The 17282-nt window shown below is 39.5% G+C and overlaps 1 protein-coding gene across 7 annotated transcripts in view; it reads right to left on the reverse strand.

Moving 5' to 3' along the window:
* Positions 1-17282, reverse strand: part of MTUS1 (microtubule associated scaffold protein 1) — a 159872-nt gene that overhangs the window by 41794 nt on the left and 100796 nt on the right. The window contains exon 1 of one of the 7 annotated variants that reach the window (XM_033226285.1): positions 12746-13221. The exons of the other annotated variants lie outside the window; for them this stretch is intronic. Coding sequence (XP_033082176.1) covers positions 12746-12911 — 166 coding nt within the window. The 5' untranslated portion in view covers positions 12912-13221. Of the gene's footprint in view, positions 1-12745; positions 13222-17282 lie in introns of those variants that run through there. 7 annotated transcript variants of the gene reach the window in all.

Consider the following 17282-nt stretch of genomic DNA (forward strand, 5'->3'; position numbering starts at 1 on the left):
AAAAAAAAAAAAGTTTCCTTATTCTAAGTCTTTCATTACGGCATCCACATTCTGTGGTAACAAATCTAAGACAAAGAAATGTAGTAATTATTTTCTCTAATTTTTTGAGAAGAGGCAAACTATTACAGTGATTGCTTAAAGAAAAACAAAGAAACATTAGTACTCATGTTCTAAGAACAAATGGCTAAATATATTGAATAAACTAAGTTAAAAACGGGAAAAAAGGCTCTTATTTTCTATGGCTGCATTACATGGTTAAATAACTCATATTTGTATTAATACTTGATAATTCTCCGTTCTAAAATGACTAAAATATCCATTGTTTCACTGTGTGTCTGTAATACTTGATGAGGAGAAGTATTCATCCATTACTTTTTATTATTAGCAATTAATAGTAGCTTATGAATAACTGTCACTTCCATAGATGCAGAAAATAGCCAAGTTAATATATTACAGTCCTGAAGGGCGAACAAATTACTAGTCACTTATTGATGAAAAAAGAATCTAAATATTTGACCATGAGATCAGTATTCTTTATGTCATTTCCCAAATGTTTTTAGAAATTGTCGGCCGGGCGCGGTGGCTCAAGCCTGTAATCCCAGCACTTTGGGAGGCCGAGACGGGCGGATCACGAGGTCAGGAGATCGAGACCATCCTGGCTAACACGGTGAAACCCCGTCTCTACTAAAAAATACAAAAAATTAGCCGGGCGAGGTGGCGAGCGCCTGTAGTCCCAGCTACTCGGGAGGCTGAGGCAGGAGAATGGCGTGAACCCGGGAGGCGGAGCTTGCAGTAAGCTGAGATCTGGCCACAGTACTCCAGCCTGGGCGGCAGAGCGAGACTCCGTCTCAAAAAAAAAAAAAAAAAAAAAAAAAAAAGAAATTGTCACATAACAGGTAATAGTAATCCCACAGTGTTTCACTGATCACAGAGTGTTCTCACTCTGCCTCTCTTTTCATCCCCCCAATGACCCCAGGGGGGACGATGGGGCTCCCAAGTGTGAATGGTCTTCCCTGGGTGTAAACAACTCCTATGGGAATCCAGATTCAAAGTCAGAACCCAGGCCTCTCATGCCAAGCCTCTGCTGTTCCCACACATTTTGGAAAGGGGATTAGGTGGTGATGTAATACATGACATATACAAAAATAAATATGCAACAAATGTAATAATATCTTGCTGTAATACATATAAGCCCATTATCTATCTGATAACTCATTTTCATAAACCCACATATAAACATCTATGTGTAATATAATTTTATAAACATTTTTAGATCCTTTACTATCTAGAATTTACTGCAACAAATATAGACACAAGTTCATTCTCCTGATATCATTTGTATATGTCCTACTAAAACTTACTTAAAAATTCATTTATTGTTAACTGCTTTATCATTTCCTGAGTCCTGAATAACATTTGGCTCTTTCTAGAATTTCTATGCTAATGAATGTTATTTTAAACACAATTTCAGAGCTTTAAAACTGTCAGTTTAAAATTACTTACAAAATCTGAGAGGTAAAACTTTTATATTAATATTTTGGAGAAACATTCAAGATTCTTTTTTTTTTTTTTTTTTTGAGACAGAGTCTCGCTCTGTCGCCCGGGCTGGAGTGCAGTGGCCGGATCTCAGCTCATTGCAAGCTCCGCCTCCCGGGTTTACCGCCATTCTCCTGCCTCAGCCTCCCGAGTAGCTGGGACTACAGGCGCCCGCCACCTCGCCCGGCTAGTTTTTTGTATTTTTTAGTAGAGACGGGGTTTCAGTGTTAGCCAGGATGGTCTCGATCTCCTGACCTCGTGATCCGCCCGCCTCGGCCTCCCCAAAGGATTCTTACTTTTTAATTATAAATCTGTAACAAAAATATCACAGAATACATGTAATTATACTAACAATGTTTACTTTTGAAGAGAAGGTAATAGGAATCAGACAGCTACAAAGTATCCTGAAGTATTTTTTATACTTTTTAACCATGGGATAAATATACTACCTCTTCAAAAGTTAAATATAAGAAGTAAACAAAATTACTTTTAAAAGACAAAGTGAAATTGAGGACATACATTTTTTATGTAATACTTAGCTATCAAGGAAATAGTCTATGTAGAATTTTTCCTTGGGGAAATTACACAGGAATCTAAACGTTACACAGGGTTTGTTAGTGATTACTCAGAATAGCTTTATGATTAAGGAGGAAAGAACACATTATGTATTCGTCTAAGAGTACGTGTCTTCAAATTTTAAAATGAGAGCCAATGAGCAAATAGACTGTCGTCTCTGTGGAGCTGGAAATGCGTGCTGTGCACTCAATCTTCCGCTCCATATACTGTGCTCCCTAAGGATGAAGTGTGACCACATGGCAGCCGATGACCCAGTTTCCACTTGCTTCCCACTCTCTCCCCACTCCTGGCTCAGCTGCAGATCAGAGATGACGCAAGAATCTCCAACGATGCTCAAAGCCCCAAGGCTCATCAACAGGTACTTCACAGTACTGAAAAGGGAGGGGTTTCCCTTAAATCCTGCAGGATTCATTACTTACGTGAAATTAGCATAATATCAGCCAAACTTTGCCCTTACCCTCGTTTATCAGCATGTTACTCTTTTGATAATGAAGCTTTTATACAAAAGTATAAATTATTTTGTTTATTGTACCTATCAACAGAACATGCTCTGATTTCAAAGGATCCATTTAATCAGAAATCTTAAAATTAAATGTTAACTTCTACATCGATTCAGATTCCTCTCAACAAGATACTTACCACCATCAGCTGTGATCCAGCCTTACTGGGACTCATTCTAATGAAATGGCGACCTCCATCAGGAAAGCAAAGGCCAGAACCAAAGACATTGGCTCATTTGGAAAACAGCTGGATAACACTGTTGGCTATCTTTGTTCTTTCTACTCAGAAACCTCAATTTAATAAAATTTAAAACTAGTGCAATGAAGTCATGTATCATCTTCTTAAAGAAAATGGTTGGCGAAAGAGGAAGATGCCCATTTCTCAGGCTCAAGTCACTTAGGCAAATAGTCCCCTATATCCCAAGACCAAAAGCAATTTTGAGAAAAAAACCTACCCATTCAGACACGGACTAACCATCACCACATACTAGCAGCTCAGGACACATCCGTTCTAGACCAAACAAGCCACACATTTCCACAACCTGCTGGCTTTTCATATTATTAAAATCCAGTTAGAGAGGAGACCTACTGAGGGACATTGCCTTGGGTTCCATGAAACACAAACTAAACACAGAATTTGGAAACGGATGTTGTCTACTTTTGTGTATACTCATTGACCTACTCACTCACTCATGAAATACATTTATTAAATTCTACCATGAGGGCGCTGCTGTGGTGGGTGTGCACCTGCCCTGGTGCTCTGGGGGACGGGAGAAGTATCACGTAAGAGGGTGGTATTGCTCAGAGAGCCACAAAGACAGCAAAGATCTCTGTTGACTCATGTTTCCCTAGTGCTCACCTCTTCAACTCCAAATCTCAACCTATCTGCATAAAGGTGACAGTCACTGACTGGATGGTATGTACTTTCCACAACATATTGCATTAAAAACCGAGGTTTGTTTGTGGGGTTGACAAAACATAGGTTATAAACTCAGAGGTTAGTGAGGGGTCTCTTCATCCCTGCTAGCAGCATGGACAGACAGAAAACTCCCTTCCTTCTGCCTAATCTAATCATACACATCTAAAAGTCCTCAAAGGGACACCTACACACAAGTTCTTTCAGTCAGGGTTTCCCCAGCATCTGGTGGCAGGTGCTTATCCCGCCTACACAATCTTCCATACAGGTTTTTAAAGTTATCATTCATGTCAACTATTAGTTTACGTTTGTATGAAGTTTTCCAGTGTTCCTTTCATTAGCTGTTTACTCTAAAAGAGTTAACAGTAATCATTCGGGAGACATATAATATTTTTCTATTTCTAGGTAGATATGGCATTTACTGAAAATGGAAAATTTTAAGCTCAGCAAAGCACAGTGTTTAGACATTTAAAATTACCCAAGCCAGGCCGGGTGTGGTGGCTCATGCCTGTAATCCCAGCACTTTGGGAGGCCGAGGTGGGCGGTTCACGAGGTCAGGAGATCGAGACCATCCTGGCTAACATGGTGAAACCCTGTCTCTACTAAAAATACAAAAAATTAGCTGGGCGTGGTGGCGGGCGCCTGTAGTCCCAGCTACTGGGGAGGCTGAGGGAGGAGAATGGTGTGAACCCGGGAGGCGGAGCTTGCAGTGAGCTGGGATCGTGCCACTGCACTCTAGCCTGGGTGACAGAGCAAGACTCCATCTCAAAAAAAAAAAAAAACTACCCAAGCCAATTATTTTTGGGGTGTAGGAGGACTTAGGATGCCTCAGCATTTAAACTTTTCATGGCCGGGCGCGGTGGCTCAAACCTGTAATCCCAGCACTTCGGGAGGCCGAGACGGGCGGATCACGAGGTCAGGAGATCGAGACCATCCTGGCTAACATGGTGAAACCCCGTCTCTACTAAAAAATACAGAAAAACTAGCCGGGCGAGGTGGCAGGTGCCTGTAGTCCCAGCTACTCGGGAGGCTGAGGCAGGAGAATGGCGTAAACCTGAGAGGCAGAGCTTGCAGTGAGCTGAGATCCGGCCACTGCACTCCAGCCCCGGCGACAGAGCTAAATTCCGTCTCAAAAAAATAAATAAATAAATAAATAAATAAATAAACTTTTCATTACTATATTAGTAGAATTTGTTGCAACAGCACATATTATATGAAAAAGGGTTCTATTTCTTCACGTTAAAAGCAAATTAGAGAACAGAAAGCATAGTCATATAAAAAATTCCTGTTTGGGTTAATTATGCTTATAAAATGTTTCCTGAAGCAACAGTCCAAACTTGCCCTTAACTATTTTTCACATAGTTGGTAGGAAAAAAGCAAATTTCTCATACTCTTATGGACCTAAAATGGACTACTAACTCAAAGAAGAGTTAATACAAACTCACCACATTCAGAAGTACTTTTAAGAAGGCACTGCCTCCCTCCTAGAGCAACCAAAAAAGCATGACACTGGTCTAAAAATAGACACATAGATCAATGGAAGAGAACAGAGAACCCAGATATAAAGCCACATGCTTACAGCTAATTGATCTTTGACAAAGTCAGCAAAAATACATACAACGGAGAAAGGACATCCTATTCAAAAAATGGTGCTGGGAAAATGAGAAGAGAGAAACTGGAGCCCTGTCTCTTATCACGTGCAAAAATGAACTCAAGGCAGATTGAAGACTTACAATGTAAGACCTGAAACAATAAAAATTCCTGGGCGGGGACAGGGACTAGAAAAAACACTGGCCAAGGCAAAGAATTCATCGCTAAGATCTCCAAAGCAAATGCAACAAAAACAAAAATAGACAAATGGGACTTAAACTAAAAAGCTTCTGCATAGTAAAAGAAACAGTCAACAGAGGAAACAGACAACTTACAGAATGGGAGAAAATATTTGCAAACTATGCATTTGACAAATATCTAACATTCAGAATTTATAAGGGACCCCAACAACTCAACAAGAAAAAATACAACCCCTATAAAAAAATGGGCAAAGGATATGTACAGACATTTCTCAAAAGACAGAGAAGCGGCCAACATATGCAAAAGTAGAACATATGAAAAAATGTTCAACATCACTAATCATCAGAGAAATGCAAATTAAAACCACCATGAGCTACCATCTCATATCAGCCAGAATGGCTATTACTAAAAAGTCAAAAAAACATAGATGTTGGCAAGGACGTGGAGAGAAGGCAATGCTTATACACTGTTGGTGGAAATGTGAATTAGTACAATCTCTATGGAAAACAGGATGGAGATTCCTCAAAGAACTAAAAATAGAACTACCATTCAACCCAGCAATCCCACTACCGGGTATCTTCCCAAAGAAAAAGAAAAAAACAGACTATCTTACAACAGAAACGAAAATTAAAATAGCCACTTAAATACTAGAAATATTTGTAATATAGGCAATAAATAAAAACAGAACATCATTCTCAAAATACTAAGCAGTTAAGGACAAGCAATTTGGAAGAGAGGTGCCTAGGACTCAGGGCACCAGGGAGAAAAAAGGCAAATCTCTCACCCCCCAAAAAAAAGCTCTATTAGTCTTAATTTTCCACAGAGCCACATAATTGCTGATGTTTATAAAAAGGACCCTCGGGTACTAAAATAACCCAAAGTATTGCCTTAAACACAGAAATATGATATTAAATATTAGATATCTTTAACTCACATCTGTTGTGTTTCTACCTAAGAATATGCATACATTATTAATAAAATATTATTCTTAGTGCTGAAAGATGTTTTAAAGCTCATAAAAAGTATATTACTTCATTTATAGGGTAATTCTCTATTAATTAACCAGAATAAATTGTTCTAACGAAACAACTATTTACTATATACAGCTTGCCATGTTCCTCCAATGTCTCTTGATGAAAAATACTGCTGTCCTTCCCATTGTGAATGCAACTCCAAACCATAATTTATTATTTCCTTTCCATTTGTGTGTGAAAGTGGATACTACGTTAAAACATAATTTAGTGTAATAAAACTCTAATTATCTGAAACTCGTCAGATTAGGACATACTGTCTCTCTCAATATTTCACTCTTAAAAACTTACCAAAATCTTACCTATTGTGAACAAAACTTGCCATTTAACACTTTATTGTCTTCTTCAACAGAAAGCTGTAACTAAAAAGGGGAGATTTTCATGTCACGGCAAAGCTACAGCTCTAAAACTGCCACGGCTACAGAAGCTTGGAATCCATCCACAACAGAACGATTTCAGCATCATACTATAAGTAATAACCAGTTTTTAGCTAACGCTTGTCTATGCGGCAAGAGTCCAGCAAAATCCTTCATGACTGCTTTCAAGGAGGCTGAAAGGAAGAATCTGGATTCACAGTAAGATAACTAAGGGGCAGTGAAAGGCTACATCTCGCATTCTTCTTCATCTTGGTCCTTTTGATTTCTTCTGCATTCTACAAAAGCCTAAATTTTATCTTGTCACACGCAAATTCTAACATATGTGGTTTTTTTTAATGGAAGCCTTTTAATATGGCCTCACTGACGTCTACATTTTGTGGTAAGAAAAACACAAGAGAAACTGAAGTTTATTTACTGTCACCTTAACGGTACATGAATAAATGCCCTCCTAATCCATAATACATCCATAAATGCAGCAATAACATATTAAGCATACATAAGCCACACTTAAAGTTGAGCACATTCCTTCCCAATGTATTTTATAACTGAAAATTCATTCAAGAGATCAAAAATCAAATATTAAGACTTACATCCAAACAATAAAACAACTTGAAAGTTTAACTGGAATCACTACAAATAGGTAATCAATGCCCCTCCAAAATGCACAGAATAAACAGCAAGGCCTGCTGCAAGATCCAACTTGTTAAATAATATACTCCCCTCATTTATAATCAGCCAACATCCGCTTGAGAAATACCTGTTCTGCCTTCTCCGTGGCAGATACTGCAACAGGGCTCTTAACATTTTAAAACTATCTGTGGGACAGAGACTAGAGAAGTCACAGGCTCTATTTCCCAGCCTCCCTTTCAGGTAGATACAGTCATGTGACTGAGACTCGGCCAATGAGACGGAAGCTGAAGCGAACTGGCACCACTCCTTCCTCATTTCTTTTTCTTCCTTTCTGGAGCAGGCACTGTGAGATCATGAGGCAACAATCACGAAGACAGGGCTAAGAAGACAGCTGAGATGAGGATCCACTCAGTGGTAGAGCCACTGAAAAACCTCAAAGCTGCTTTTCTTCAGGGGAGCCAAGTTGCTTCTTAGTGAAGCTATTAATTCCATCTAAAAGGAGTCGAAAGTGAATACCAAATGCGAGAACATAATTTGATGAATTTCATTGTCAACAAACGCATTCACATTCTGCCTGCCTCTTACTGAACACCTGTTCAAAACGGTTCTCTTCATGAACACAAAGAAGGGGAACAGACACGGGGTCTACGTGAGGGTGCAGGGTAGCAGGAGGGACAGGAGCAGAAAAAAATAACTCGGGTCCTGGCCTCAATACCTGGGGGATGAAATCATCTGTACAATAAACTATTTATTGTACAATAATCTGTACAACAAACTCTGTGACATGAGTTTACCTGTGTAACAAACCTTTACATGTATCCCTGAACCTAAAAGTCCAAAATATAATAAAATAGCAAAAGTAAATGGAAGTATTTTGTCCTGATACTAACTCTGCCATTCCTCGCTATGTATGTACACGTGTTCCTCCTCCTCTGTGCTGCAGTCATCACGTTTAATGTCACCAGCTCAGCAGAAAGAATTCTGTCCTTAGTGTACTGAATTGCCTTCACTGGAGTCAAGAAGGAAATTAACCTGTGAGGTTCAAATGATGCTCTTCATAGTAATTAACACAAGAATTTCCAGCTCCATAGAAAAACGGAATGCTAAGTGGCAGGGAATAAATTCTTAGCAAAGTCTTTTCCTTCCCCTGCCTCATTATAAAACTAGAACTAGTATGCTGAGGTAAAATTCTGAAAGAGACAGAGTTTAATACTTTGGTAACAAAAACTATTGCTGACCTTTCCCCACGTCAGTGAAGTCATCACTGGACTTCTCAGATTTTCATCTGCGCCTGATGTCCTGCAACATCATGCACTGTTCCTGACAAATTCCCTCCTCTCCCCTATTTACAGAGGAAAGATAATGTCGATCCAACAGCACGCTTTGCCAGTGGTGCACACCACCCAGTAATAATATATCAGAGTGCCCAGGTGCCAGTTCGCTTCAGCTTCCGTCTCGTTGGCCGAGTCTCAGTCACATGACTGTATCTACCTAGAAGGGAGGCTGGGAAATAGAGCCTGTGACTTCTCTAGTCTCTGTCCCACAGATAGGTATAAAATGTTGAGTCCTATTGCAGTGCCCTCTACATAGGATCAGTGAGAACGCTTATTCTGGCTGGATCTCTATAATGGCCAGCCCCCGTCCCACCACATTCTATGCTCAGAAATATTACAACTCTTTTGTTTCCTTGAAGGAGCCCTTCCTCAAAACCCTCCAGGCTTTTACATGCTTTTTTCTCTGTCTGAAACACTTGGTTTCTTGGTTAATTCTCCACTTCCTGAGAACTCAACTTAAAAGGCACTTCTACTGGAGGACCTGGATTAAAGGTACCTCCACCTGCTAAGAGCTGCCTGGGCACCGGTCCACACCCTGTATTATTACCTGGTGCTCTGTCTCCTTCTGTTAAACAGTGGGCTATGTGAAGGCAGGGTCCATCTGACTTACTCCCAGCCATACTTTCAGCACCTATCATCATGCCTGGTACACAGTACACATCTAATGGGTACTTCCTTATGAAATGAATGCATTAATCTGCAATGTGAAAGACAGTTTAGAAGCAAGGGAAAGGCTGGAGGCACAGACCAAACAGAAAGCTTTTCAGAAAGCCCAGTCAACATCTTAGCCTGGATTATACAAAACTGTTCATATTTGGCCACTTTTTACTTATTAGAAGAGTAATTTTGTGTGTGTGGTTTTTTAAATAGAGACAGGGTCTCGCTAACTCTCCAGGGCGGGTCTCAAACTCCTAGCCTTAAGTGATCCTCTTCCCTTGGCTTCCCAAAGTGCTGGGATTACAGGTGTGAGCCACTGGCACCAGCCAAGAAGAGCAATTTCAATGCTTCAACATAATAGTGCCTGAACTAGGGTAATGGCAGGGGGTAAAAACAAATAGAGATTTCAAATGATGGAGTCTTAAGAGTTTGGCAACCAACTGATCGTGGATAAATCAGGACAAGTAATGAATCAAAGGTGGGGTATGGCCAGGCGCGGTGGCTCATGCCTGTAATCCCAGCACTTTGGGAGGCTGAGGCAGGCGAATTACCTGAGGTCAGGAGTTCCAGACCAGTTGGCCAACGTGGTGAAACCCCATCTCTATTAAAAATACAAAAAAGTTAGCCGGGCGTGGTGGTGGGCACCTGTAATCCCAGCTACTCGGGAGGCTGAGGCAGGAGAATTGTTTGAACCTGGGAGGTGGAGGTTGCAGCAAGCTGAGATAGCACCAGTGCACTCCAGCCTAGGCGACAGAGCGAGACTCCATCTAAAACAAACAAACAAAAAACAACAACAGAAAACAAAGGTGGGTTCTGATGAGCAGACACATGGTGTCATGAAAAGAAACAGATAATTCAGGAGTATTAACTGAATTTAGGAGGTAAAAATAAGGAGACAATTCATTTAGATAAGATGAATTTGCAAGCACAGTAATACACCGAGGGTTTTCAAATCTTCAGTCAGAAAATTCACAGATTCTGAGGCTAAGGGGAACCTGGAAGTCATCTCATGTGATTCCCTTATTTTGTAGCCCTGTGAGGTTAGGTGCACCGGGCTATTCACTTGGTCACTAGTAGAATCAAGGCTATAATCCAGGCCTCTTGGAATCCAGGTCAACACCACTGCACAGAGGTTGCAACCAACACCACTTCCTTCACTAAGGATACAAACCCAAGGTACCGCTGACAGTCCGTTCAGATAAGAGTCACTGTGACGGTGTCAATACCCACTTGACGGACGATTCCTCAGACATTAAAATGACATAATACGGGTAAGCCCACAAAAGACTGATATTGGGAGTAAGCAGAATTATATTCCTTACAGGATTTTAAAAAGCCTCCAACACACAAAACACTTTCTCCATCCCTGCTATTCCTTGGATCTAACAAAATTACAGCAAAATTTGCAGCCAGAAAATATGTATGCCAAAAATTCTAAATAGAGGTCCTAGGTTTTAGTCCTACGTCTGCCACTTACTGCGCGCCTTTGGGCAAGCGAATTCAGCTCTCTGGGCCTGAGACTTCCTGGTATAAGATAGATTGATCACCTCTATGTGAACTCTAGCTCCAAAAATTATGATTGCAAATCAACAAAAAATAGTTTACTTAAGTTTAGAAAATAAAATGTGCCCAATACATCACTATTAACCAAACGCTGGTAATAGAAGCCTTGTGTATTTTGCTTAAGCTGTCTTGGAAAGCTACCTGCTTCACAACAACACTACAAACAACTCAGAATGTCTACTACCAGAGCACTGGTTAAGTAAATCATGACTTATCCAACAATGGAATGTTACAGAACTATTTTTTTTTAAATGAGGCAGATAAAAATGTGATCACATGCAAGTCTAAAATACATTAGCTTTAAAAAGGTATAGAATATATAGTATGCTTTTATTTCTGTATAACAAAAAAAGAATATAAAAGACCTATGTAGATTTACACGCAACTGGAAACATGCAAGAACGCTATACAAGCAGCCTGACAGTGGCTGTCTCCACGGAGCGCAGGCAGGGACCCTGGGTAAAAGAGAGGCTTGCCTAGGACTGCACAACCTTCCACACTGTTTGATTTTATTTTTAAGTTGGAGTGTGGATTATAGTATTTAAAAAAAAAAAAAAAAACTTGTTAAAATTAAAAGCGATGTGGAGCTACTTTCGATCAGACAAATTATTGCAAATATAGGGAATATAGGGTACCCTTTGCTTTTTTTTCCCCCCACCTATTAATTTTTTCAGTTGAAAGGGCTGTAGCGGCCCTGGGCTGGGAGAGGAGGGCCACTGTTGACCACCTCCTCGCTGCCTCCCCCATTTACCTTCAGCTGTCAGCTCAGACTGAAAGGGAGAGGCTGGCAAACTCAAATGACAGGTCAAGGGGAGTTATGAAACACGAGAGAGAGGTGCTGGAAAAAATCAGAATTCTCCCACAGAGAAGGGAGATGCCTCTGGGAAAACTAAAAACAGTCAGCTGAAAAAAAATCCCCAGGGGCAGAGATGAGCCAAGTGCCAAACAAGATACACGAGGGGTCACATGCACATGAAGCAGAAAAAAAAAAAATCTATTTACATCCTCATCAAACAATCCTGCAACACCTAACACCAACCAGCCCAAAACAAATGTAACAGCACCCCAGCTAACATATTTTACAGAAGAAAACTGATTTAATTCACTGTCGTTGTAAAAATCATCTAGAACAAAAGTAGCAATGTAGGCCAAGCCAATCCCCTAAAAGTGAGCAGACAGGTCACCATGTGCCTAAAATATATACTAAATTTATTTTCATCTTAGGCACAGAGAATGAAAAGCAGATACAAACATAAACCTCAGGGGAAGTATTTTGAGACTGCACACGTTTTTACTATGAAGACCGAAAAACGAGATTTGCGATTCACTTACTACTTCTCCATAACCATTAGGATGTTTTCTGTCAGAATGGCTTAGAATACGGAAATCTTTTAGCATATTACAATTAACTGTCTCATCTGACTGAGAAACTATCCAATGAAAAACGATGGAAACCTCATTTACACAGGGGAAAAAGAAATATTCTTCTAAATTTACCTATGTCCTATTTCCCAACCGTTGGAAGTAAAATATAATTTAACAGGTGCTGATTTTCACACATTTGGCTGGTGACAGAGAAAAGAGCTAGGGAACACCAAGGCAACAATTCTGTCTTCCATCAACACAAACAACACAATCTGCTGCTAAAAGTAAAAGTATTATGCACTTGTGCTGAAGCAACAGAAAACAATTTTTAAATTAAACCTCATCTCTCATTAGAGAGAGCTTGGTTTCTCCAATTACCTGTCTCCTTGGAAAGACCTCAGATAAACATCTGCAAATTAATGAAGACGCCCCCCACGCAACACTAAGCAGAGATGTACGCAAGACAGACCTGTGTGGAAAACAACAGTGCTTCTCCTAAATCCTGAAGGAAGTCGAAGGTTTCGAAGCAGTCCTTTGGCTGTCAGTCGTACGTGAATGGTGGATAAGGAGAATTTGGGAGACAACAACATGTCTTCGGAGCAGGTGGCGAGATTTACAGAAGAGGCGATTTCCATGGACTGTCACATACTGTCTTTTTAAACTCAATACTCTTCAAGGCCAAGAAATACAGTGAGAGGAAACATGCCTACACAGCAAATGTCATTCCACCAGAGAGGCAAAGAAGAAAAAAAATCCCCCAGGGCTAGCCAAGTGTTTCTGGCTTCCGTTTTCACTTCCAGATGTTGCCAAAACGATGCTCTTCCCCTGAATAAAATCTCCTTCCTGCAGGTCCAGAAGCCGCCTCTGAACCAAATCACACTGTGCATGCTTGCGGAGTTGTTATGGTTTTCATCCGAGATGGTAAAGGGGAGGAGAAAGTGGGTGGTCTCGGGAGCTTTAGAGAACCAATAATGTCACAGATCCTGTAACCACTTGAAAGATCACTAGGGGAAATTAACTACTTCCAATGCCTGGTGTTTATTTCATAATTAGAAAAAAAATAAGATTTCCTGAAAGTACACTGTGTACTGATTTTAACATTTTTCACTCCTTATATTTGCACTAATAACAGGAGCATTTTTTTTTCTCTAGATATTTTTCATGTAAACCTATATTTAAGCCTGGTATTTAGGAAAAGTTTTTTTTTTTTTTTTTTTTAAGACTTCAGGCAATAAATGTTCCCAACTACAATATTTAAGAAAATTTCTATTCTAATATATTAATGACAGATTGTCAAAAGGTTAAAGTTCAACTTTAATTCCCACATGCTGAGGACCTCACAAATAGTCAACAATGAAAGATTAATACAGTTTCTCTACCAGAGATAATATCAGAGTTCCAGAGGAATAGTCCATCAGATTGGCATATTCTAAAGACTACATTTATTGTGTGAGTAATTTAGAACATCAGGTGGTCTCTTACAGCACTCTTTAAAGACTAGGAGTGTGAGGAGGGCACAGTTATCAGTATCTTTTGCCAGTTATCTACTAATTTTTATTTCAGCAGAGTGGCTTGTAAAAGCATGTTGAAACACGATGGCAAAAACCAAAAGAACTTGTAAAACAAAGCTATGGATCTGAGAATTAACAACAATATGCCCACTTAAGCTAATTCCAATAAACCACAAATAGCCTCAGCTCTTAACATTTTTAAAAATGTTATAAAGTACAACAAAACAATGTTTTAAAAATGTCCTATGTCGGTTTCCAAGATTTCCTAGAAAATAAGACTCAGAAATAAATGCAGAATTGTTACCATAAATAACACTAGTAAGTGCTATTAAAACTGGCAGGAAGCAGTTCTTTTAGAAATTCTATAGAGTAGGTTATGAAGCGGGGAGGAGAGAGGGAGGAAGGGAAAATTTAAGTAAGTCCTCTTCCCTCAGATCCCCTCCCTCTTTACTCAAGCCCCCAACTTGCCATTTTAGAGGCTGTCAGCAAGAGAGACAGACCCAATAACTCGTCCAGGGCTCCTGTGAGAAAGATACACCTAGTTCATACACTGATGGAAAACCTGCTAAATACATTGCACCATGGCAACGGAAGCCAAATGATCAAGGAATTAAAAGGCAAGCTGCTTTTAGGGGTTGCCTTTTACTTCATCCCAGTTTATTATTAAAAAACCTAAACACCTTTTCCTTCCAGATTCTACATACTAAAAATATACCAGAACCTTTTCCTCTACCCCCAAAACCTTGTAAAAACTAAGAAATCAATCAGCATTAAAAACAAATAGAAGAATGGAGTCAAATTTTGATATGATTAAAAAAAGATATGCCACCACTCCATATAGTAGGAGGTGGTTTTTCTTTATTTTGGTTGTGTCTGTTGTTTATTCAGTAATAGTAAATTCTAAATTATCTGGAGTTTCACTCTTGTTGCCCAGGCTGGAGTGCAATGGCACGGTCTCTGCTCACTGCAACCTCCACGTGCCGGGTTCAAGCAATTATCCAGCCTCAGTCTCCCAAGTAGCTGGGATTACAGGCGCCCACCACCATGCCTGGCTAATTTTTGTATTTTTAGTAGAGACGGGGTTTCACCATGTTGGCCAGGCTGGTCTTGAACTCCTGACCTCAGGTGATCCACACACCTCGGCCTCCCAAGTGCTGGGATTACAGGCGTGAGCCGCTGCGCCCGGCCTTAAATTATCCTTGTTAAAAGGAAAGTTCTTTAGACTCCCTAAAAGAAGAAATTAGCAATCTAATCACCAATTAATCAGATTCATTAACATTTTTACTTGAATTACATTAAGCTATAACCACACATATTAAAAATAAACGTTGTTAATGATATCTCTGAGCAGAGTAAGAAGCTGCAGGAATAAACTAAAACAGTGCCAGTGAGGAGGAAAAGCCAAAAGTCATTCGTTTGTCCAGTGAAATAGACACACAAACATAGCAAGGTGTATTAGATACATGACAGAACTGCACAAACTAGGTTTCGATTCTTTCCCAAACATCATCTGCCTCCTGGTGGCCATGCAGCACAAGTGCACCAAAGCAAGGGAGCTGCCTTGGCAATCCCTAAACACAAATGGCCATCCCTTACAATCTACTGCTCTAAGCACTCCCTCACACACTTTATGTTTGCTCATTTAAATAACCTGATAAGCAATTACTTTCAGATCACAACTATTTTTATACTATATATGCCTCTGGGGGGAGCCAAGATAAAAAAAAAAAAAAACTGGTTCAAAAAAATTCTTTATTTGATCGTCTGTTACCACTTAGGTACTCTGTATTTTCTGAAATTGAATGAATGTGAGAGAATTACCTAAAAAAAGTGTCTTTGTTATTTTTTAAAGTCTTAATTTAAGAGGAAAAGATAGGCATCACTTGAGGACGACAGAGGAAAAAATAAGGAAATTTTAGTGCCTAAGGTAGAACAGTTTGTAGTTGGTAAAACGTTAGTTATGAGTCTTTATGAACCGGGTGTGGTGCCTGTAATCTCAGCACTTTGCGAGGCCAAGGTGGGTGGGATCACCTGAGGTCAGGAGTTCAAGACCACCCTGGCCACCATGGTGAAACCCCGTCTCTACTAAAAATACAAAAAATTAGCTGGGCATGGTGACAGGTAAGAACCGCTTGAATCCAGGAGACGGAGGTTGCAATGAGCAGAGATTGCACTACTGCAACCCAGGCTGGGCAACAAGAGCGAAACTCCTCCACACACACACACACACACACACACACACACACACACAAAAGATGAGTCTCTATGAAGCAGAGCCTGTGTTAGGATGTCAGTGGAAAACAAAACCATGATTTAAAATTTTATGCAATGTAGAATCTCAACTTCAAACAAAAAGGATAAAGTATATTGGAGCAAACATGCCAAAATGTCAGCAATGCTCTGGGAGGTGGAAGAGGCAGGATTTCTATTTTTCTTTATTATATGTGTATTTTCTTTTTTTTATCAAAAATCCTGGAGCCAGAAAAAAATTAAGAAGTGTTAGGATAATTTTACAGAAAGCCTACAAAATGACCCGAGTTTTCATAATGACACAAAGAAAAACAAATGATGTGTAAAGTCTATACTAAGGCTTAAATAACAAAAGATGATGACACAAAATGTTTGGTAAGTCAGTATGTTGTAATATCACAGTATATTCAAACAAATAGAAATTCCACTGAAATCTGCATAGAAATGTGGTTTTTTAAATCAGGGATTTAGAAAACAATGTCATGATTCTAGACAAGATTCTAGCATAATTTGTATAGTGTGCTTAGATGCTAAAAAATGCACTCAATTTGTCTGTTATTTTTAATTATCATAAAGAATGAGGAAGATTAAAACTTAAACCAAGTGGCTTGTTCAGAGAGTCAAGCATCTCTATCCAACCAATCTCCTTTAGCCTAATATGGAAAATCAATCTTAACATTTATTTCCTTACTTTCCCTAGCACAGCATTAATTACAACATTTTCTTCATTTTACTCTTCATAGTCTTTAATGTATTAAGTTCAATTCTCTATTCCAGTTGTATAAACTTCAACTTAAGGCCCAATTTTTCCACACTATCCTCTTCCTCGGTACGAAGATATATTGTAATTATCAAAAAATTAACACAAAGCAATTAGAAAAACAATCAACTTCCAACCACTTATCAACTTCCATTGATAAGCTCTCAAAGAACAGTGACATTGCCTTTTATTTTGCAATATGCAAAATAAGACTTTAAATTAAAAGCAGTAATGCTTTGAATTCATGTACAATGTTTGTTTTTAAAAAACAAAAACCGTATGTTCATTGTAGTTTTTTTTTTTTTTTTTTGAGACGGAGTCTCGCTCTGTCCCCCAGGCTGGAGTGCAGTGGCGCTATCTCGGCTCACTGCAAGCTCTGCTTCCCGGGTTCACGCTATTCTCCTGCCTCAGCCTCCCGAGTCGCTGGGACTACAGGTACCTGCCACCATGCCCAGTTAATTCTTTTTTTTTTTTTGTATTTTTAG

The sequence above is a fragment of the Trachypithecus francoisi genome, unplaced genomic scaffold, assembly GCF_009764315.1.
Source record: "Trachypithecus francoisi isolate TF-2019V2 unplaced genomic scaffold, Tfra_2.0 Contig01440, whole genome shotgun sequence".
Classification (NCBI taxonomy): domain Eukaryota; kingdom Metazoa; phylum Chordata; class Mammalia; order Primates; family Cercopithecidae; genus Trachypithecus; species Trachypithecus francoisi.